At 47.1% G+C, this 19,295-nt stretch overlaps 1 protein-coding gene across 3 annotated transcripts in view; it reads right to left on the reverse strand.

Annotated features, from left to right (window-relative positions):
- SFXN5 (sideroflexin 5) overlaps nt 1-19,295 on the reverse strand; it is a 226,338-nt gene that overhangs the window by 120,742 nt on the left and 86,301 nt on the right. For all 3 annotated transcript variants that reach the window (XM_044663039.1, XM_044663037.1, XM_044663038.1), the window contains exons 4-6: nt 7,615-7,641; nt 6,983-7,037; nt 4,233-4,258 (exon numbers count right to left, since the gene is read on the reverse strand). In XM_044663039.1, the coding sequence (XP_044518974.1) occupies nt 4,233-4,258; nt 6,983-7,037; nt 7,615-7,641 (108 nt within the window). The remainder of the gene's footprint in view (nt 1-4,232; nt 4,259-6,982; nt 7,038-7,614; nt 7,642-19,295) is intronic.

Below are 19,295 nucleotides of genomic sequence, written 5' to 3' on the forward strand. Positions count from 1 at the left end.
AAGAGAAAAGGAAGAGGGAGAGGGGAAAGGAAGAAAAGGGAAGAGGAAGAGAGAAGAAATGAGGGAAAGAGGAAGAAGGGAAGAGGGAAAGAAGAGAAGAGGGGAGAGAAAGAGAGGAAGAAGGGCAGAAATGCAAAGAGAAGGAAGGGGAAGAGGAGAGGAGAAAGAGATGGTGTACAAAATGGCTGGCTCCTTTTTCAATGGGATTAGGATAAGAACAACTGGGATTAGCTGCCCAAGTAGAATTCAAATCAGCTCCAGGGGAAGAATTCTATGAGAAGGGTTTTCAGACACAAGAATGGGTAACCCAGAAAAATGTAGAATCAGTAGTGTAACTGAGGCAGTATGATACAGAAAGACTGCTAGAAAGAGAGGGAGACCTAGGTTCAAATCCTACCTCTGACATTTACCAGCTGTGTGACCATAGGTCATAGTCAGTTAACTGCTCCGAGCTTCAGTTTTCTCATCACTCCATTTCATGGAGTGCCTACTTCCCAGAGGTCTTGTGAGACTCGAATGACATCATGCATGTAAATCAGACTAGATTGAGATGCAAAGTCCAGAACCTAAGAGCTGACTGTCCCACTGTCCTCTGCTCTGGCCAAACCCTATCTAGTCATTAGGCTCAGTTCTCAGTGTCACATTTAAAGAGGCTCATTGACAAGCTGGGAAAGACCCAGGCCAGGAAGGCAAGAAAGATGGGGAAACTGTACATCCTGCCCCAGCAGGGGCAGTTTGGCCATGGAATGGAAGACCTAGGGATAACGCAGTATTGACCTTCAAGTATTTCAAGGATGGTCATGTGGAAGAAGAGTGAGCTTTGCTCTACTTGACCTCAAAGGAGAGAACAAGGAGCAATGGGCAAATTTAGAATGGATGTCAGGGAAAGCTTCTATGACTGCTACCTTGTGGTGGGATATCAGGGAAGAAGAGACCAGATAACTATTTATCAGGAGTGTTATAAGAAGAGATTCTTGGTAAGGCACAGGAGGGATGACTGGGGCTCAGTTGGACCAATCTTGAGTTTTCCCAATGTTCTTCATGTTGTCTTACTCCCTACCTGCAAAGTCTCTCTGTTGCCAGATCCTGTCAATTTACATGGTCACCAACCTAGATCAGATCCTTGTCACCACTCATCTAGACTACTGAAATCGCCTTCTCATTGAGTTCCACCACTTCAGTCTTTCCCCTCTCCGATCTGTTCTCCTCACAGCTGTCAAAACGGTATTCTTGGGGGCAGCTGGGTAGCTCAGTGGATTGAGAGCCAGGCCTAGAGACGGGAAGTCCTAGGTTCAAATCCAGCCTCAGACACTTCCCAGCTGTGTGACCCTGGGCAAGTCACTTGACCCCCATTGCCTACCCTTACCACTCTTCCACCTATAAGTCAATACACAGAAGTTAAGGGTTTAAAATTTAAAAAAAAAAAAAAAAAAGGTATTCTTAAAGTATAAATACAGCTATGTCACTCTCCTGCTCAAGAAGGTCCGATGGCTCACTATTGCCTTTAAAATAAAATACAAACTCTCCTGTTGGGCATCTTCACCATCAGCCTCCAACTTGCCTGTTGAGATTTATTACACAGTCCACACCACACTCACTAGGATCCCACCAAACTATCTTATTTGCTGTCCTATCTCTGCTTCAGCACAGGCTACTTTCCAGGCCCAGACTGTACTTTCTTCTCATTTCTGCTTTGGACAATCCTTCTTTGAAGGCTCAGCTCAAGCACCACCTCTTCCAAGAGGACCACCCTATCCTTCTGGATGCTAGTTCCCTCCCATCACCTCAATTACCTTCTTTTTATTTTGAATATACTTATGAGCATGTGCCATTTCCTCTGAGGGAAAGAGAATGCCTCGGGGGCTGGTCCAGCTTCATTTTTGTCATTGTATTCCCAGAACTGAGCAAAGTGTCTCACACCTATGGGACACTGAACACATACTTGTTGGTTGATGGATGTGGGGACAATGGAGTCGCCGGAGCAAGAGGGATTGGTCAGGGAAGGTGTCAGGGAGGAGACTTTTGAACCAGACCAGTCGCACAAATAAAGAATCCCTCAGCCATTCAGCTTGCAGCATCGGACTAGCTGCCGTGCTTATGTATAAATTGGGATCATTTCACTACACACCCAAAGGGGAAAAAAAGTTTCCATCTTCAAATGTTAAGCTTAAAATAAGGTACTACATGGGTGCCAGCTGATCTGTGAAATCTGCTGAGTAAACTGGCAGCATCCTCCAGAGAAAACCAGCCTGTTTCTCCCTGGCTTTCAGGAGTGTGTGGAAGGGGGTGGAAGGGAGACAGAGGAGAGGGACTCTGGGGCAAGGCAGTCCGATGGATGGCCCCCAGAGGGGCAGGAAGGAAGCAAGGGGCTGGACTGAGTGGACAGTGCTACTCACCAGGACAAGAGCAGCTTGGCTGCCTCTTCCAGAGGCATAATTACGAAGGAGGAACCTGCCTCTCCAGCCTCTCTCATGCCCAGCCCTGCAGCATCCAGGGAGAGATAACTTTCTGTCACATTCATCTCCATCCCCACGTCTATTTCTTTGCAAGCATTTCTGGTGCCTTCTTCATGTGTAAATATATCCTTCCTCCTCCAGCAGACCAGGGGCCCCCTGAGGACAGGAGCTGGGTCTCCCCTATAATGCCAGGGGCTCCTTGAGGGCAGAGACTATGCCCTGCAGCAGACTCCTGCTTCCCCCATCAGCTCCAAGAGGCAAGGCCAGAGCTTCTTCTGCGTCTCTTCACCCTGTGCTGGCATAGGGAGGTGCCCACATCTCACCTCTCTAAGCCTCTCTCCCCCTGCCCCAAACACACACACACACACACACACACACACACACACACACACACACACACACACACTCCTTCTGTCTCATCCAAGTGCATCTCCTCCCTCTCCATATGTCCATACTCATTCTCACTTGTTCACCTTTGCCCTGTTTCTCTCACCTGGAACTGCCTAAGCCCTCCTCCTCCCCTTTGCCTATGCAAATCTTACTGTCCTTCAAGGTCTAATTTGAGTCCTGCCTCCTCCAGGAAGTCTTCACCGGCTACACTAAAGTCACCTTTCTCTCACTTAGGGCTCTACTGTCTGGATCCCATCGCCCACAGCCAGGAACCTGGCCACACAATCCAATTCAACACATACATAGAGGAGCACTTGCTGTGTTTGGGGCTCTGAACACTAGAAGATCTCTGTGGACCTGAATCAGCTCCCTGAGAGCAGTGGGGTTAGGATGGTGTCTTTTGTCTCTTTATGTCCCCAACAGTACATGGCACGTAACAGATATTCAGTCAATGCTTCCAGAGTCAATGGTTGGATTAATATTGAGCTCAAGTCATAAAACATTTATTTAAGTACCTACTGTGTGCCAGCAACTGTGCTAGGCACTTTACAGATATTGTCTCATTTGATCTTCACGACAACTCTGGAAGGTAGGTGCTCTTAGGACCTCCATTTTACAGTTGAGGAAACTGAGGCAGCCAGAGGGTTATAAGACTTGATCAGGGTCAAAAAGCTAATATCTGTAAACTTAAGTCTTCTTTACTCTGGGTTCAGGGCTGTTGAACCATGTGGCTGGAGATACAATGGCAAAAATGAAATATTCCCTTACATTTTGCAAGGGTGGGGGACGTGGAGGACAACATGGAGCTGAAAATGTAAACAAGAAGTCACTGGAGGAGGGAGAGAGTATTAACCCAGAAAGGATCAGAAAGGCTTTCCAAGGAGTAAGAAACAAGCAAAAACAAGACTCCCGAGAGGTAGAGATGAGTTCGGAATGCATTCCTGGCATGAGGGATGGCTATGGGTAAATGCACAGAGGTAAGACGGAATGTTGAGAATGGGGAAGAGCTGGTAGTCCAGTTTGGCTGGAATGTAGAGCTTGGGAAGGGGAGGGATGTGAAAGAAGCCTGCGAGAGTTGGAGTCAGATTCCAGAGGACCTTAAATACTAGGCAAAGGTGTTTATATTTTTTCCTTGGGCAAAAGAAAGTCATTAAAGGCTTTTGAGCAGGGGAGTGACACAATGCAACCAAGCTGTACTCTTTTCTGACTATACATTCCTTGAGGAAGAGAAGCATCTCTATTCTTTTTGTTTTCCCCACAGGGTCTAGGAAAAGTCTGAGGCTACAATAGGTTGCCAAAGAATGCTGGCTGGACCAATGATGGCTAAGAAACTTGAGTAGTTCTTATGCAATGGCAGCAGGAAGGCAGGCTTGCTCAGATACTTACGATGGGAGTTCCAAAGGGGATGTAACCTGTAGGAGAAAGGGAAGGAGAAGCAAGTCAGTGCCCCCATTTCTATTTCCTGAGAGCTCTCAGATGCAGAACCTGGGCAGTGCTGGGCCCGAGAGCTCCTCTGAGAATCAGCCTGGGTTCTTCCTTCTGAGCTGACCTTCCCGGGCTGAGATCTACCTGGGACAGCAACAAGAGGGGCAGAGGGACATTGCTGTACACTCCCTCTCTCTTCCATCACAGATTTGGAAGCTATGCAGCCTTTCCCAGAAGCCCAGGAGGGAGCAGAAGACTTCCCCAATCTGGCCTCCCCCTCCCTTCTGCAATGTTGTCTCTCTCTCTCACACGCACACATAGCAGATACCTCCAGCCAGGCCAGTCTCTTTGCTAGAACCCTCCAGGCCTTGGGCTCCCAGGATCCCCCAGTCCAGACTATGTTTCACTTTTATCTCCTTCCCCCAGGTTACTCTCCACCAATCATTATCTCATCATAGATTCAGAAATGGCAAGGGCCTTGGGAATATCTCATCCAACCTCCTCATTTTACAGATGGGAAAACTGAGGCCCAGAGAGTCAGGATTAGCATATACCAGTGATTCCCAAAGTGGGCACCACTGCCCCCTGGTGGGTGCTGCAGCGATCCAGAAGGACGGTGATGGCCACAGGTGCATTTATCTTTCCTATTAATTGCTATTAATATTTTAAAAAAAATTAATTTCCAGGGGGCTAAGTAATATTTTTTCTGGAAAGGGGGCAGTAGGCCAAAAAAGTTTGGGAACCCCTGGTATATACCATAACTCACAGATTTAGAGGCAGAGGAACCCTTAGAGTCCATGGAGACCAACCCCTTGTTGGATAGTTGGGGAAGCTTCCAGTGACTAGCCCAAGGACTTAAAGGTATCAGATGTCTAGCTCAGGACTGGAACTCAAGTTGTCTGACTCTAGCGTCCTGGCTAGGAGTAAGGAGGATCCAGGTTCAATCCTGTTGCAGGTACTTAAGAGCTGGGACTGGGGCAAAATGACTTAAAATCTCTGTGCCTCTGGTGCCTCCTATGTAAAATGAGAGGATTGGACTTGATGCCCTCTTGGGTTCCGTCTAGAGCCATAAAATCCCATGATCTGGTCTGATGGTACAGGCAGTGACAAGCAGTTGGCACTCAAGCCCAACACCTTCTCCATGCCACCATCCAAATGTTGCCCATCCTCTAAGGCTCAGGTCAAGATTTGGTGGTTGGAGGAGGCCTGCCTTGACCTTCCCAATCCAATCCTCCTCGATAATTCCAACTACACCAGCTGCCTCCTGCTCTGGCCTCTAATACTACTATACAGGTCCATGGTCCCAGCTAGATGAGGTGATCCTTGAGGGTGGTCCTATGCCTTTGCTTATCTCCTCCCTCCTCTTCTAATAAAATGAGTCCCTCCAGTCCATGAAACATGGGTCAAATCTTCCCTCTTCCAGGAAGCCTTCCCTGATTAGCCCAACATAAACCGTGCACCATAGCAATACCTCATTGATCTGGAAATGGATGCTTCGACAGAAGTGAGCTTTCTAGACATTCCATTTTGGCCACTTTGAAGGTACTGAATCCTTCTCTGTCTCCTTAAGAAAAGGACTGTGAAAGGTTCATTGGATCCTTTCTGGGTTGCTTTACAAAGTAATCTCTTTAGGTGCAATGATGATTGTAAATGGCATTGACTCAGGGCAAAGGACAAAGAAGGGATCACAGGGTATCTGGGCTGGTACTTCCAGGAGGACTTCCTGGTGGTGGTGGGGGATATTGGACAGGCTTGGAAGAAGGGCAAATCCAAAGAAGATATATGAACTGGGGGCTCACGGGTATTAGAGCACTGCAAAGAGCATTAAACTTTTTCAATGTGTTGGTTGGTTTTGTCGAACTTAAATTCTTTTTGCTTTGTTAAAAAAGATGCTCTTTGAGGGGAGGGAAAGGGAGGAATCTAGGCAGGAGGATATACTGGAAAATGTTTAATGACCAGCATATATATGTAAGTATGTGTATGTATATATATATGTGGGTATACACACACACACATGCACCCATGGCACCCTTTTCAGTCTACATTATTAACATTTCCCCTCATTTTTGAAGTCTAGGCATTCATCAGCTAACCCTAAATTTGTGCATTTCCAGGGTGTAAATAGTCTCAATGAAATCTGAATAACTGGCCCCTGGAGAGCTGGTCTGAGCTGGCACCAACATATCCCTGGCTATAGAGGGGAATGCGGCAAAGGCTTCAATAAAAATATTTTAATATATTTTTAAAAGGGAAATGGAAATATGAATATACTTATATATTCAATAAAAATATTTTTTTAAAAGGGAAATAGAAAATAAGGGCAAAAACAAGGACTGGGAGAGGTGCACTTTCCGAGTGGTTGGTCTAGTCTGGGATATGGTGATCACAATTGGTGGAACAACTAAGCAGTGTGTGCAGACCTTTGTTTGTGCTCAATCTCTGGGGCACAGGAGTATAACATATCTCTGTTGGGGGAGGGCAGGGTATGGATATCATCCTTGGCTGGGGGTTACCAGGAAGCCTAAAAGGAACAGAAAACACTGGCTCTGTTAGAGGATCTGGATTCAAATCCTTCCTTTGTCACATGGTACCTATGTAATCTTGGACACATAAATTCACCTCATGTGCACAGGAGGGGGGGTTGGTCCAGATGACCTGAAGTGACCATTCAAGCTCTAGAGCTAGGATGCTTTGGCTCCCTGAGGGCTTACCTGACATTCTAAAAGGCATGAAGATCTTCTCATTGGTGTCCGGGTGTAGGATTGCCTGCAAGATAGTCAGGAAACAGTACAGCATTAAGAACAGGCGGAGTTCAGGTGGGGCTGGGGTTAGGAGAAATGAGAGGGACCCCTTGGGGAAGAAGAGGGAGGAAAGAGAGCATGAATGCCCCAAAGAAAATACAAAACATCATGCCAGTTCATGTGATAGTCAACAAATTCAAACCACACAGTCCACCCTTTTTGGACTCTCCCATACTACACCATGCCTACAATCAAGCTCTGCCCAAAGGTCCCTGGAGGCTCTGGATGGTTTGTTGCATGGGTTCTGACTCTAGCAGAAGCCACCAAAGGCAGTATTTGGGCTGTTCCAACCCTATAGACATTCACTTCTTTCCAATGGGAACAAAGGGGATAGAAGAAGAAATTCACAGTAAGCATCATGAACACTAATGGGAGGGAGACTGATCTTCTTCAGGAGATTCCCCAGTATGGTCTAGAATCTAGTTCTGGAGAATAAGGGAGGAAAAGGCTCTATGCAGAGGAGAGGAAGGAACAAGCCTAGAGGAAGTAGGGATGGTCCAAGTACCATCAAGATGAGGGGAAAGAATTCCAAATCAAATTACCTGCTTGATTTTCTGAGCACTCCAAAGCTGAAAGAAAAAAAAGAAAAAGAAGATATCAGAGTTAAACCCAACGAAGAAGTTATAATATACAATAACAAGATATTGGTACATTAATAACAGGAAGCTGCAACAGAACCAAGAGCCTAAATTGTGGAGCTAAGAGTGAGACAGTGACCTGAGACTTCCCAGTAGAACTGAACACAGCAACTGAGCTCCCTGGATTTCTGCAAGACCCAGCTCCAATCTCACTTTCTGCAAGAGGCCTTTTCAATACCCCCTGCCCCCACTCCAGAATGAGATGGATGATTTCGTACAACTCTCCTCACTGAACTCCAATTTACTCGCAAGTCAAGATATCACATCATGATGCCATTGGTCTTCTTTGAAAATGAAGGACGAACAATGATGACCTCAGACCCAATGCTTTCCCTGAGATTACCTCCCACTTCCCCTAGATGTGTCTGATGCACAGCTGTTTGCATGTTGTCCCCCTCATCAGATTGTGGGATCCTGGAGGGTCAGGCTCATATTTTCCCCTTTTTTGTTACCCACTCTGCCTAGCACTCTCCCTGGCAGATAGTAAGTGCTGAATACATATTCATTGACAGGCTAAAGTAGATTATAAAAATTTGCCTTTTTATGTCTTTTTTTAAAGCCTTACCTTCTATCTTAGAATTAATACTAAGTATAAGTTTCAAGGAAGAAGAGTGGTATGGGCTAGGCAATGGGGTTTAAATGACTTGCTTAAGATCACACAGCTAGGAAGTTTCTTAGACCAGATTTGAATCCAGAACTTCCCATCTCTAAGTCTGGCTCTCTATTCACTAAGCTGACCTTTTGTGACTTTACCAATTAAGTCTTGGTTACTCAAATATTACAAACTCTAACAGCCAGAAGTCATTTGGTCTATTTTGTTCCCGAGAATGTTTTCTTCATGACATGATCATCCAACTCAAAAACCTCTAACAAGGGGGAAAAGACAAGCCCCTAAGGTTTTCCATTCCATTTTTGAATAGTTCTGTTAGGTTTTTCTTTATATTAAACCCAACTTTGTTTCTCTATAACTTCCAGTCATTGACCTACATTTAAAACCCATCCCTCTCCTTTATCATCTACATGACCTGAATCAAATTACTTTAACTGTCTAGGCTGCAGGTTCCTCATCTGTAAAATGACAGGTTGAACAACATGATCTCTGACATCCCTTCAAGAGCTAAATCTACTATCATAAGATTCAAAATCAAATTCTCTTTCAACGTCTTTAGTTGGTTTGCAGTCATGTCCACCTCTCATGACCCCATTTGGGATTTTCTTGGCAAAGATACTTGAGTGGCCTGCCATTTCCTTCTCCAGCTCATTTTCCAGATGAGGAAACTGAGGCAAACATGGTAAGTGATTTTCCCAGGGTCATCCAGCTAGTAAGTGTCTGAGGCCTGATTTGAACACAGAAAGATGAGTCTTCCTGACTCCAGGCTCAGCACTCTATCCACTGTACTACCAACTGCCCTTATATTTATATCATAAATTACATAAATATTTGTATATTTAATGTTTGTTATTTACCAATTTTATTAATATTAATCTCCATTAATATTAATGTTTCTATATTGTGCTGAAATCTGTCTCTGCAATTTCGAACCCCTGGATGCTAGTTTTACCCTCCAGGTACAAAGCCCACTATAAACATTTATTAACCGTGGAAGCCTGAGCAAGAAGATACTTGACCTCTCTGAGACCAGCAAGTCCCTTCTTCAGTGGCCATCAGATGCCTGATGACTAATTGAGTGAAGACAAATAACCCTCCTTGATTAGTCATTAGTCAGCTGAAGGGCTGATCGCACACACATGAAATAATGAGCAGTTATTCTAAGACCAAGTGGGCACCACAGAGCTCCAAGTCTGAAGTCAGAAGACCTGATTCCATGTGGACTCAGACAACGGCCAGCTGGGTGACTCTGGGCAAGTCACTTACCCTCTTTGCCTCAGTTTCCTCAACTGTAAAATGGGGATAACAACAGAACCTACCTCAAAGAACTGTTGTAAGGATCAAATGAGATAATCTTTGTAAAGCACTTGGCACAGCTCCTACCACGTAATCATAATAACCAGAGCTAACATTTATGCAGCACTTATTATGCAGGGGCTATATAAATGCTTATTCTCCTACTCTCTTCCCACAGGTTTTAGCCCTATATTACAGATGAGGAAACTGATGTTCAGGGAGCAGGTATGACTTATCCATGGCTCACAATTAGTAAGTGGCAGATGGGAGATTTGAACATGGGTTCTTGTGGCTCCACATCCACCCTTCTATGAGACTCTGCAATATGTTAGAGAAGGCTGAGTCCCTCCCTAGTGCTAGTTCAGGCTAGTTTAGACCAGGAAAGAGTCCGGAGGAGGCAGAGAGACCAGGGACTAATTATTGAATAGAAGAAGAGAGAAAAGGAGGGGTCAAAGATGGCTGAGTATGTGAGAGAAAAATGTCTTAAGAACCATTCACATTCCATAGGCCTTTAAGACTTGCAAAGGGTTTTCTATACATTATCTTATTTGAGTCTCACAACAAACCCTGGGGAACAGGTCCAAATGGGTGCCAGGATTATTCCATTTTATAAAGGAGTAAAGTGATTTGCTCAGGGTCACACAGCTATTAAGTACTAAAGGCAGGACTCAAACACAGAAGGCATGAGTTTGTCACTATTCTTACTGAATTTATGAATTTGGTCAAGTGACTTCCCCTCTCTGGGCCTCAATTCCCTCAACAAAATGAAGGGGTATGAGAAGATGGTCCCTAAAGTTTATTCCAACTTGAACATGTGAAATTCTCTGACCAGACTGTTGAAGAAACTGAGGCCAGGGGTCATATAGCTAGCTAGTAAGTAGCAGTCAGGTTTTGAACTCAGATCCTCGCTCCAATCTAATTCTCTTTCCACTGTACCACATTAGAAAGTGGAAGACTGAAAAGAGGAGAGCAGAAAGTGGGGGGAGAAGACTTGAAGACAAAGTGATTCTTCTGAGGCTTTTCCTCTGGGGAAACTGAATCTTCACCACTTCTCGCAGAGGCTGTTATGTGCCAGTCGGGCACCAGCTGTTTGAACACGCAGCCAACCAGCAGGGGGAGCCAAGCAACCTCCTCATTGGCAAGTCTCTCTGCCCACTGGCCAGAGCCACCTTTTGGATCATGGAGATCACTGGGAAATGGGGCTACTCTGGATGGTCTCTAGCAAGCGTGCTCCAGTCTGGAGAACTGATGATTCCAATTCTGGCTCTCTGGGAACAAAAGCAGCCTGGTTTGCCAAGCCTTCTACAGGGACAGGGAGCAGGGGTTGGATGTGGGAAGTTCAGACACCAGCAACACCTCTGACCTTGGGGTATCTGCCTGGCAGGGTTGCTGCCACGTTCAACCGAGTTAGCATAGGTAAACTCTTTGGCAAGCACTCAGCTTCCGTATTAACACCAGCTCTTATTAGAACCTCTTGTCTGGTCTCCCTATAGCTAGCCTCTCCATTTTCCCAAAATCCAGGATTCTCTCTAGTCTTAGGGCTATTTTGACCCCATCACTCTCCAGCTCAATAACCTCCAGTGGCTCCCAGTTACCTCCAAGCCCAAATGCCACAGGACTGTGGTTGCCGAGTCATTTTCAGTCAGGTCCAACTTCATGTCCCCATTTAGGACTTTCCTGGCAAAGATCCTGGTGTGGTTGGCCATTTCTTTCTCTAACTCATTTTACAGAGGAGGAAACTGAAGCAAACATGGTTCCGTGACTTGTCCAGGGCCACACAGCCAGTAAAAGGCTACATTTGAACTCCAGGCTTAGTGCTCTATCCATTGCATCACCTAGCAGCCCCACCACTTGCTAAAGTGCTATTTTTAAAAGCATGAATCTAATCAGGTCAAACCCTATTTTTCTCCCTTCCTTTGTATCCCCAATACCTCAGGGGAGTGCTAGGACATAGTGTTTATAAATGCTTATTGGCTTAAGCTATCTCTTCCCAATTCAAGAAGATTCAATAGCTCCCTATTGCCTTTAGGATAAAATATAAACTCTTTGGCATTGAGAGCTCTCCCTGCACTGGCTTATTTTTCCAGGCTTATTTCACATGACTCCTCCTCTTCACACACTCAAATTTCCAGCAAACTTGCCTATTTGAAAGTTCCTGTTAAGATCTTTCCATCTCCCCCCTCCATACCTTTGTCCAGCCTGTCTTCCACGTCTATATTGCTCACACTCCTCGCTGCCCCTTCCTGAAATCCTTGCCTTTTTTCTGGACTCGGCTCATGTGCCACTTCCCATATGAGACCTTTCATGGCTCTCCCAGCTGTTAGTGACCCCTGCCTAGTTACTCTGCCTTTATTTTCAATACACTTTTGGCCTGTCGTTTTGTGTAGTTATACTGCCTCAAGGCCAGGAAGATCCAGGTTCCAGTCCCACCTCGGACACCCCACAGATGTGTGAGCCTGGGCAGTGCCCCATGAAGGTGCTGAGCAGCACAGGCGGAAGAATTTCTTCACCTGTTCTCTCCACTGGCAGGTTCTGTTTGCAAGCACTTGACACAATTAAAGCAAGAAGATGCTCTCTGAGGACTCCTCTCTCGTTTGATCCTCCCTTTCCACACCGTCAGCCATGTCCCAGCAGGAGCTGGCCTCATAAACCAAGGCACAGCAATTATTTCCTACAAGCCCGACAATACGACTGGAGGCAGCGAAGCCTGGTTTTGATGGGTAATGGCGACTCTCTCTATTATAAGGAAGGCCTGTCTACAGCATGGGGGGTGGTGAGGGGGTGGAAGAGGATCCTGTGCAGGAGGGGCACTGAACCTGGGAGAGGCTGAACTGGGTCTCAGCTCTTTGGCACAGTGTCTCCCTTTGTTGGAAGGCAGAGTGGAACATGAGGCAAAGCGTGTGGCTTAGAATCAAGAAGGCCAGGGGCATCTGAGTGGCTCAGTGGATGGAGAGCCAGGCCTAGAGATGGGAGGCCCAGGGGGGTTGGCCTCAGACACTTCCTAGCTGGGTGACCCTGGGCAAGTCACTTAACGTCCATTGTCTAGTCCTTACTGTTCTTCTGCCTTGGAACCAATACACAGCATTAATTCTAAGATGGAAAGTGGGAGTTGAAAAAGAAAGAGTGCAGACAGCAACTCATCCACTCTTGGTGACCCTTGACCCAATCCCCCCTAAATCTTGCATAGATGTGTCTGCCAGATGTCTTCTATGTATAGACCCATTTTGTGCAGCCATTTTTCTTTCATCTGAAAAAAAAAAAAAGATCACTGGCAATGGCATGGAATGGATGATGCATCCAGAAATGACTGGAATTAAAAACAAAAGTATTAATAAAACTGTGAATTTTGGAAAAGAGAATATTAGTATTAGAGATGAACCCTTGTTTCAAAAAGTTGGGAGGCTCAAGAACACAGTGATTTTCCAAATGCAATCCCATCCATACTCCTTTATTTCAATTCTGGGACCAGCTCATTGTCCATCTATAAGGAGGCACATACTGAATTCACCAGCTCTATGCTATTCAGCAAGCTGTATATTATAGTCTAGATATTAGATATTCTTCATCCACTTGGTTTTTCTTGTGTGGATGGCCAGGCCAAATGGAAAGAGCATTGAATGAGAAGTCAGAAGACTGTGCGACCTTGAGTAAATCACTTAACATCTCTGACCCTCAATTTCCTCCTATGCAAAATGAGGGGATTTTGTCTGGATAGCCTCAGAGATCCCCTAGCTTTAAATCTGTGATCTAATAGATCTATAAATCTAGCGATGGTGGAGCTTATTTAGGAAGGACTATGGTGTTCCTGCCCTTGATGCAATCAGTACAATGTCATCCCCAAGTGGAAAAGCCCAGCATTTAGAGACAATCTGCTTTCCTTCTGGACTCTGCATTGGCCATCCTCCATGCAGTGGCAAACACTTTGGATATCATCACCATTGGTGGAGAAAATGGCGGCTGAGGACACCTTGGTAAGTACCAGTCCACACACCTAGCTTCTCGGCTCTCTCCGCTTTTATGAGACTGATCTAGAGATGTACTGAAGGCATTGCTGATGATGGCTGGGCTGGGAGCAGGCGGGTTTCTGCCAATGATATGAGGCAAGAGAACAGCCATACAATTGACAGAAAGGTAGAGAATACAAGGACCCAGCGTACTGATTCCATGAACGATTTAACAAGTGTGTTGTTTGGCAGGATAAAATGCCTCTAAAGGCTCTTTGCCAGCATCAAGGCTCCCGTGCATTCCTCAATAAGCCAACTCTGATGGGAACGCCAACCTCGACCTCTTGGTCTGGGGGCCTCTGACCAGCTCGCTTCTCTTAGGGGGTCGACAGGGACTATGGCTGAACACTGAAATGTCCATTTGCAGTCAATTTCCTCCTTCCTCTCTTCCCGTCTCCCCTCTTTGCTTGCCTTTCTTCTGGCCAGAGGCTCAGGGGCTCTTCAACTGGGGTCTATGAACCTTAATACTTGGATAATTGTAATTCAATATCATTGGTGTCCAGGAGCCCATCGGTTATACAATTGCCAAGGGATCAAAAGGTAAAGGACTCCTGCTCTAGGCCAAGCTCTCTGCCCATAGGTCCATAGATGAGTCCAGTAATAGCGAACCTTTTAGAGACCAAGTGCCCAAACTACAACCCTCAGACCACAGGTGAGCCCCTCGCCTTACCCCAGACAGGGGAGAGAGGAAGCACTCCCATTGGGCTGCTTAGGCATGCATGGAGAGGGGGAAGGGAGCAGCTCCCTCTGGCACACATGCCATAGGTTCACCAACACGGGACTAGTCCACAGTCGGGGCTGGGATTGAATCTCCAAGTTCTGTGGATTCCTTGTTTTCTTTTCTCATTGCCAGAGGTAGAGAGATTCAGGCAGGGATGCCATCAGGGGACCTTTATAGGTATGACCTTTATAGGTATAATCTCCATTTGTGGTTGGATAGTTGTTTTAGCTGAGTTTGACTCTTAGTGACCCCATTTGGGGCATTTCCTTCTCCAGCTCATTTTCCAGATGAGGAAACTGAGGCAAACATTGTTAAGTGACTCATCTAAGATGGCAGAGCTAGACTCCAGGCTCAGTGCTTTCTCTACAATGCCACCTAGCTGTCCCAATAATCTCCATTTTACAGATGAGGGAACTAAAGCCTCATGAAAGGTTAAATGATTACACCTGGAGTCGGTACTAGGGCCAGAACTACTGTGCAAAATCCAAGGATGCTTCCTGGAGAAGGTCACATCTTACATGTTTGAGCAGAGCAGGTCCAAAAAGGTAGATCCCAGAGGTGAATATATTTTAAGAGGTGAAAAAGGCTATATAAATACAAGGTAATCATGCACTGGATTTAGCTGTTCTCTTTGGCTTCCAGACTCCCTGCCATTTCCAAACTTCAAGAGGTGGGAAACTAGAAAACCCGACCAGGAAAACTAGGGAGTTGGTGGCACAGTGGATAGAGCCAGCTTCAAATCCTACTTCCAAGTCCTTAATAGTTGTATGTCCCTAGGCAAGTCACTCAACCTCTGCCAGCCTCGGTTTCCTCATCTCTATAAAATGGGATAATACTAGCACCTGCCTCTCCAGGTGGTAGTGAGCACCAAATGAGTTGATATTTATAAGATTCTACATAAATGCTAGTGATGATGACTCATCAGGACCCCAAACTCAATAGGACCACCTGAATGAGGGGGGTGGGGTGGAAGGGAGGGAATGGAGAGAGAGAGAACAAAACAGGAAGAAGGGGGAAAAGAAAAATGAGAAAGGAAGACAAGGCAGAAAGAAAAGAAAAAGGAAAGAGAAAGAGAAAAGGAAAAATGAGTCAGGAAAGAGAAAGGAGTGAAGGACAAGGAAGGAAAGAAGGAAAGAAAGGAGGGAGACAATTTCCTGCAAATGGGCCATTTCACTCTTCATCAGCTGTGTAAGAAAAGCTATTAATCCCTCAGGGGAGGCTGTCTGGTCTGAGGTCCTCTCCTTGGTTTCTGCTGGGGTTCTGCCAACGGTGGGGCGGTCCCTCCTGCTGGGCAGATGATTGGAGGAAAAGAGTGTGGCTAAAGCAGGTCCTGATGCCCAGGAGCCCAGGAAAGGGAACATAAACCACAGGGAGGGGGCAAGTCTCCCAAGGGTTTCTCTGCCAGGGGGGACGGAAGGAGAGAGGTCACCTCCCAAGCCCCAGGCAAGCCTCAGCTCTCCTCCCCACCCAGCAGCCCCATCCCTTGGAAGAAAGCTTCCTGAAAGAGCCCCTGCCCACCCCCACGCCTGCTGGAGAGAGCTGCCAAGTAGAGAGCCGCATCTCTGGCCGGGCACCTTGGGGCCTTTCACTTTCTCACAGGTCCTTCGCTCTACCCCAGCAGGAGTCCCCCACTGGCCAAGGCAGAAACACTCCATGCCAGTCACTGCTCAGACCAAGGGCCCACAGGGTGTGCCTTCAGCTCCTGCCTTCTTCTCTGTGCCCTTTCCCACAATCCCTGCTCAATGGCCCTTCCCCCTTCAAGCAGCAGACTGCTCTGTGTCCCCTTTATCAGGGGAAAAATGAGGATAAACTCATGTGCTTAATAGCTGTGTGGTATAATGAGAGCGTGGAAGAAGTCCAGAGATCTAGGCTCAGATCTCAGCTCCAACATTTGTTCATTGTGTGACCCTGGGAAAGTCACTTAAAAAAAAAGCGGTTACCTTCTGTCTTACAGTCTATCAATTCCCAGGCAGAAGAGGAGTAAGGGCTAGGCAACTGGGGTTGAGTGACTTGCCCAGGGTCACACGGCTAGGAAATGTCTTCTGAGGCCAGATTTGAATCCAGGACCACCTGCCTCTAGACTTAGCCCTCTATCCACTGAGCCACCCAGCTTCTGGGCCCTGAGTAAGTCGCTTAACCTCTGCCAGTCTCAATTTCCTCCTCTGTAAAATGGGGATAAATAAAAGTATCTGCCTCATAGGATTGTTAGGATCAAAGATAATAAGAAAAGTGCTTTGTAAACCTTAAAAATTATATAAATTACATTATTATTATTCCAGCCTTAAACTTACAATCCTTTGATCCTAGGTAGGCAATGAGGCTAGCCCTGGGCAAGAGGGCTCTACGGAGGTGAGACAATGAATCTGAAATAGGAGCAAGGAGGACAGTAGGGAGCCAGCAACAGGCCTGAGATGTAGGGGAGAGAGAGAGCTGCACGTCCCCAGGTAAGTCTCACCCTCTGCCAGCTTCAGTTTCTTCATCCATAAAATGGGGATAACAATAGTGCCTGCCTGCTTCCCAGGGGCACTGTGAGCCCCAGAGAGGTCCATATGAGCTGCCTTGTCTCTTCCAGGTTTGGGTTAGCCCCTTAGCTGTGATTTACAGCAATAGAAGACAAGTCTCCTGAGGGCAGTCCTTGGTTGCTCCTTCACTATGGCCTTAAGGAGCTGCCTAGGACACTGAGGGGGGCAGTGATTTGGGTAAGGGCCCGGGCAGGGATGTGTAAGAGGCAGCCCAGAGCTGGGGGCTTCTGCCACTGCCCCTTGCCTGGCGCACGGCAGGCGCTGAATAAATGTTGGATAAATCATGACGGATTGAGTCCAAACCCTCCTTGCTGAGAACCTTGGAAAGGGAGGGACTGGCCCAAGGTCACACAGAGAGCTGGGGGGAGGGAGGGCCAGGACCCGAACCCCAAGTCTCCTGACTTCTGTCAGGCTCTTTCCATAACATCCTTGGGCCCTGGGAGAGGAAGAAAGGCCCAAGGAACAGGGAGGTAGGAGGAAGGGGAAAGCTAGAGCCCATCTCCAAGAACTGCCCTGAGAAGCAAGTCCTACCTTAGTTCCCAAACCTCAGAAGTCTCTGGCTCTCCTAGAGGGACCCTGGGAGGATGGGAGGCTGCAGCGCTAGGGCATCACCCCCCACCCCTGCCCATGCTTCAGTTAATGGCCTCCAGCTGGGGTTGAGGGCACCTCCGCCTAACCATCACTCCATCCAGCAGAGGGTTAGAGGATCACACATCTAGCCTGGCAAGGGAACCTTGCAGATTGGGAAGGGGTCGCCGGGCGGCTCAGTGGATGGAAGGGCTTGGAGGGCTTGGAGTCAAGAAGAATCCTCTCCCTGAGTTCAAATCTGTGCCTTAGATACTCACTGGCTGTGTGACCCTGGGCAAGTCACTTAACTGAGAAAAAAATTTGTCTCTAATACAGATCAGGAAACAAAAGTTAAGCAGTGGCCCAGGATCAAAGAGCTGAAAAGTGGCACAGCTGGCCATTGAGCTCAGGGCCTCGGCTTCTGCCTCTGGACCCTCATCTTTCCCCATCACTCAACATGAGTAGAAGTCCAAAGTTATGAATTGTTTTCACACCCTGCCCTTTCCTCCTCCTAACCTGGGGTGTTTGCCCTTCTCCAGTCTCGCGGCACCTCTTCTTTGAAATCCCGTCTCTCTGTATGACTTTAGGCAAGTCTCATGGACCTCAGTTTCCTTCTTCTTAATAAGGGAATTGCTCTAGAGCAGTGATGGGCCAACTTTCTAGAGAGGGGCCAAAGGAAAGGAAATGCTCCTCTGTCAGTCTGTTTCTAAGGCAACTCTTTCGAGGTTTCATTGTATTGTATCCCACTCATTGTGTTTGTCAGATTAGGAATAATGTCACAGGGCCGGAAAGAACATTTCAGGGGGCTGCATCTGGCCTGCAGGCCATGGTTGGCCCATCACTGCTCTAGAGGGTCTGTAGGGTGCTCTTCAGCTCTACTCATCTGACAGTAGCCCCATGACTGGCACACTGCAAGGAGACAACACGATGGAGCAGAAATAACAATGGACAGAACTCCTGCCGCTCTGCCTCTGTCCAGGCTGTTCCTCCTGTCTCGAATGCACTCCTAGATTCCTTGGAAGCACGACTCAGGTGTCGCCTCCTTCAAAAGGCATTTCCCCACCCCACGCCCCCAGCACCCCTTTCCTCCTGAAGATGACTGTGTGTTTGCTTTGCAGTGTCTTATTGTTCAATGGTGTGTCCCCCCCCCAGGAGAGTGGAAGTCTGCCCTCAGGACCTCGCGTGGTGGCTGGCACACCGCAGAAGCTTAATAAATGGTAGCTGCACTAAACTGAATTGGCCTAGAAGACTGCAGATCTGGCTCTTGTTTGGATTTGGCCATGGAGCCCTTCGGTGATTCATTTAGCCTCTCCTGTCTCTCTCCGAGTCTCTCTGTCTGTCTGTCTGTCTGTCTGTCTGTCTGTCTGTCTCTCTTCTCCTCTCCTCTCCTCTTCTCTGTCTCTCTCTGTGTCTCTCTCTTGGCACAAATCAAGAAGGAAAAAGAATACATTAGGTGACCCAAGCAAGAGTTCTCACACACACACACACACACACACACACACACACACACACACACACATGCATGCACACATGCACACGCACACACACGTGTGCCCCGCCTTTATCATTTCATGGTTTTGCCCGGTGGAGCCTCGGCTCACTCCCTCTCTGCCATCTTCACTCCTATATGTGCTGCTGAAGGAAGATGGAGAAAACCACACGCTGGTTCTAAGTGGGTCCCTAGATTTGTTACACATCCTTAACTGGGCCCTCCCTGCTACAAGGCCGTCTTCCGACACCTCCCCTAGGAAGGCCCCGTCAAGCCCTCCAGAGGGGCTCTTCCAAAGCTTCTCATCCCTCCTCTGATCTCCCGTGGCTCCCTCTTCCTCCTTTCTCTCAGCTAAGAACTCTGCCTCATGTTTTAC

This window comes from Gracilinanus agilis, chromosome 2 (assembly GCF_016433145.1).
Source record: "Gracilinanus agilis isolate LMUSP501 chromosome 2, AgileGrace, whole genome shotgun sequence".
NCBI lineage: Eukaryota > Metazoa > Chordata > Mammalia > Didelphimorphia > Didelphidae > Gracilinanus > Gracilinanus agilis.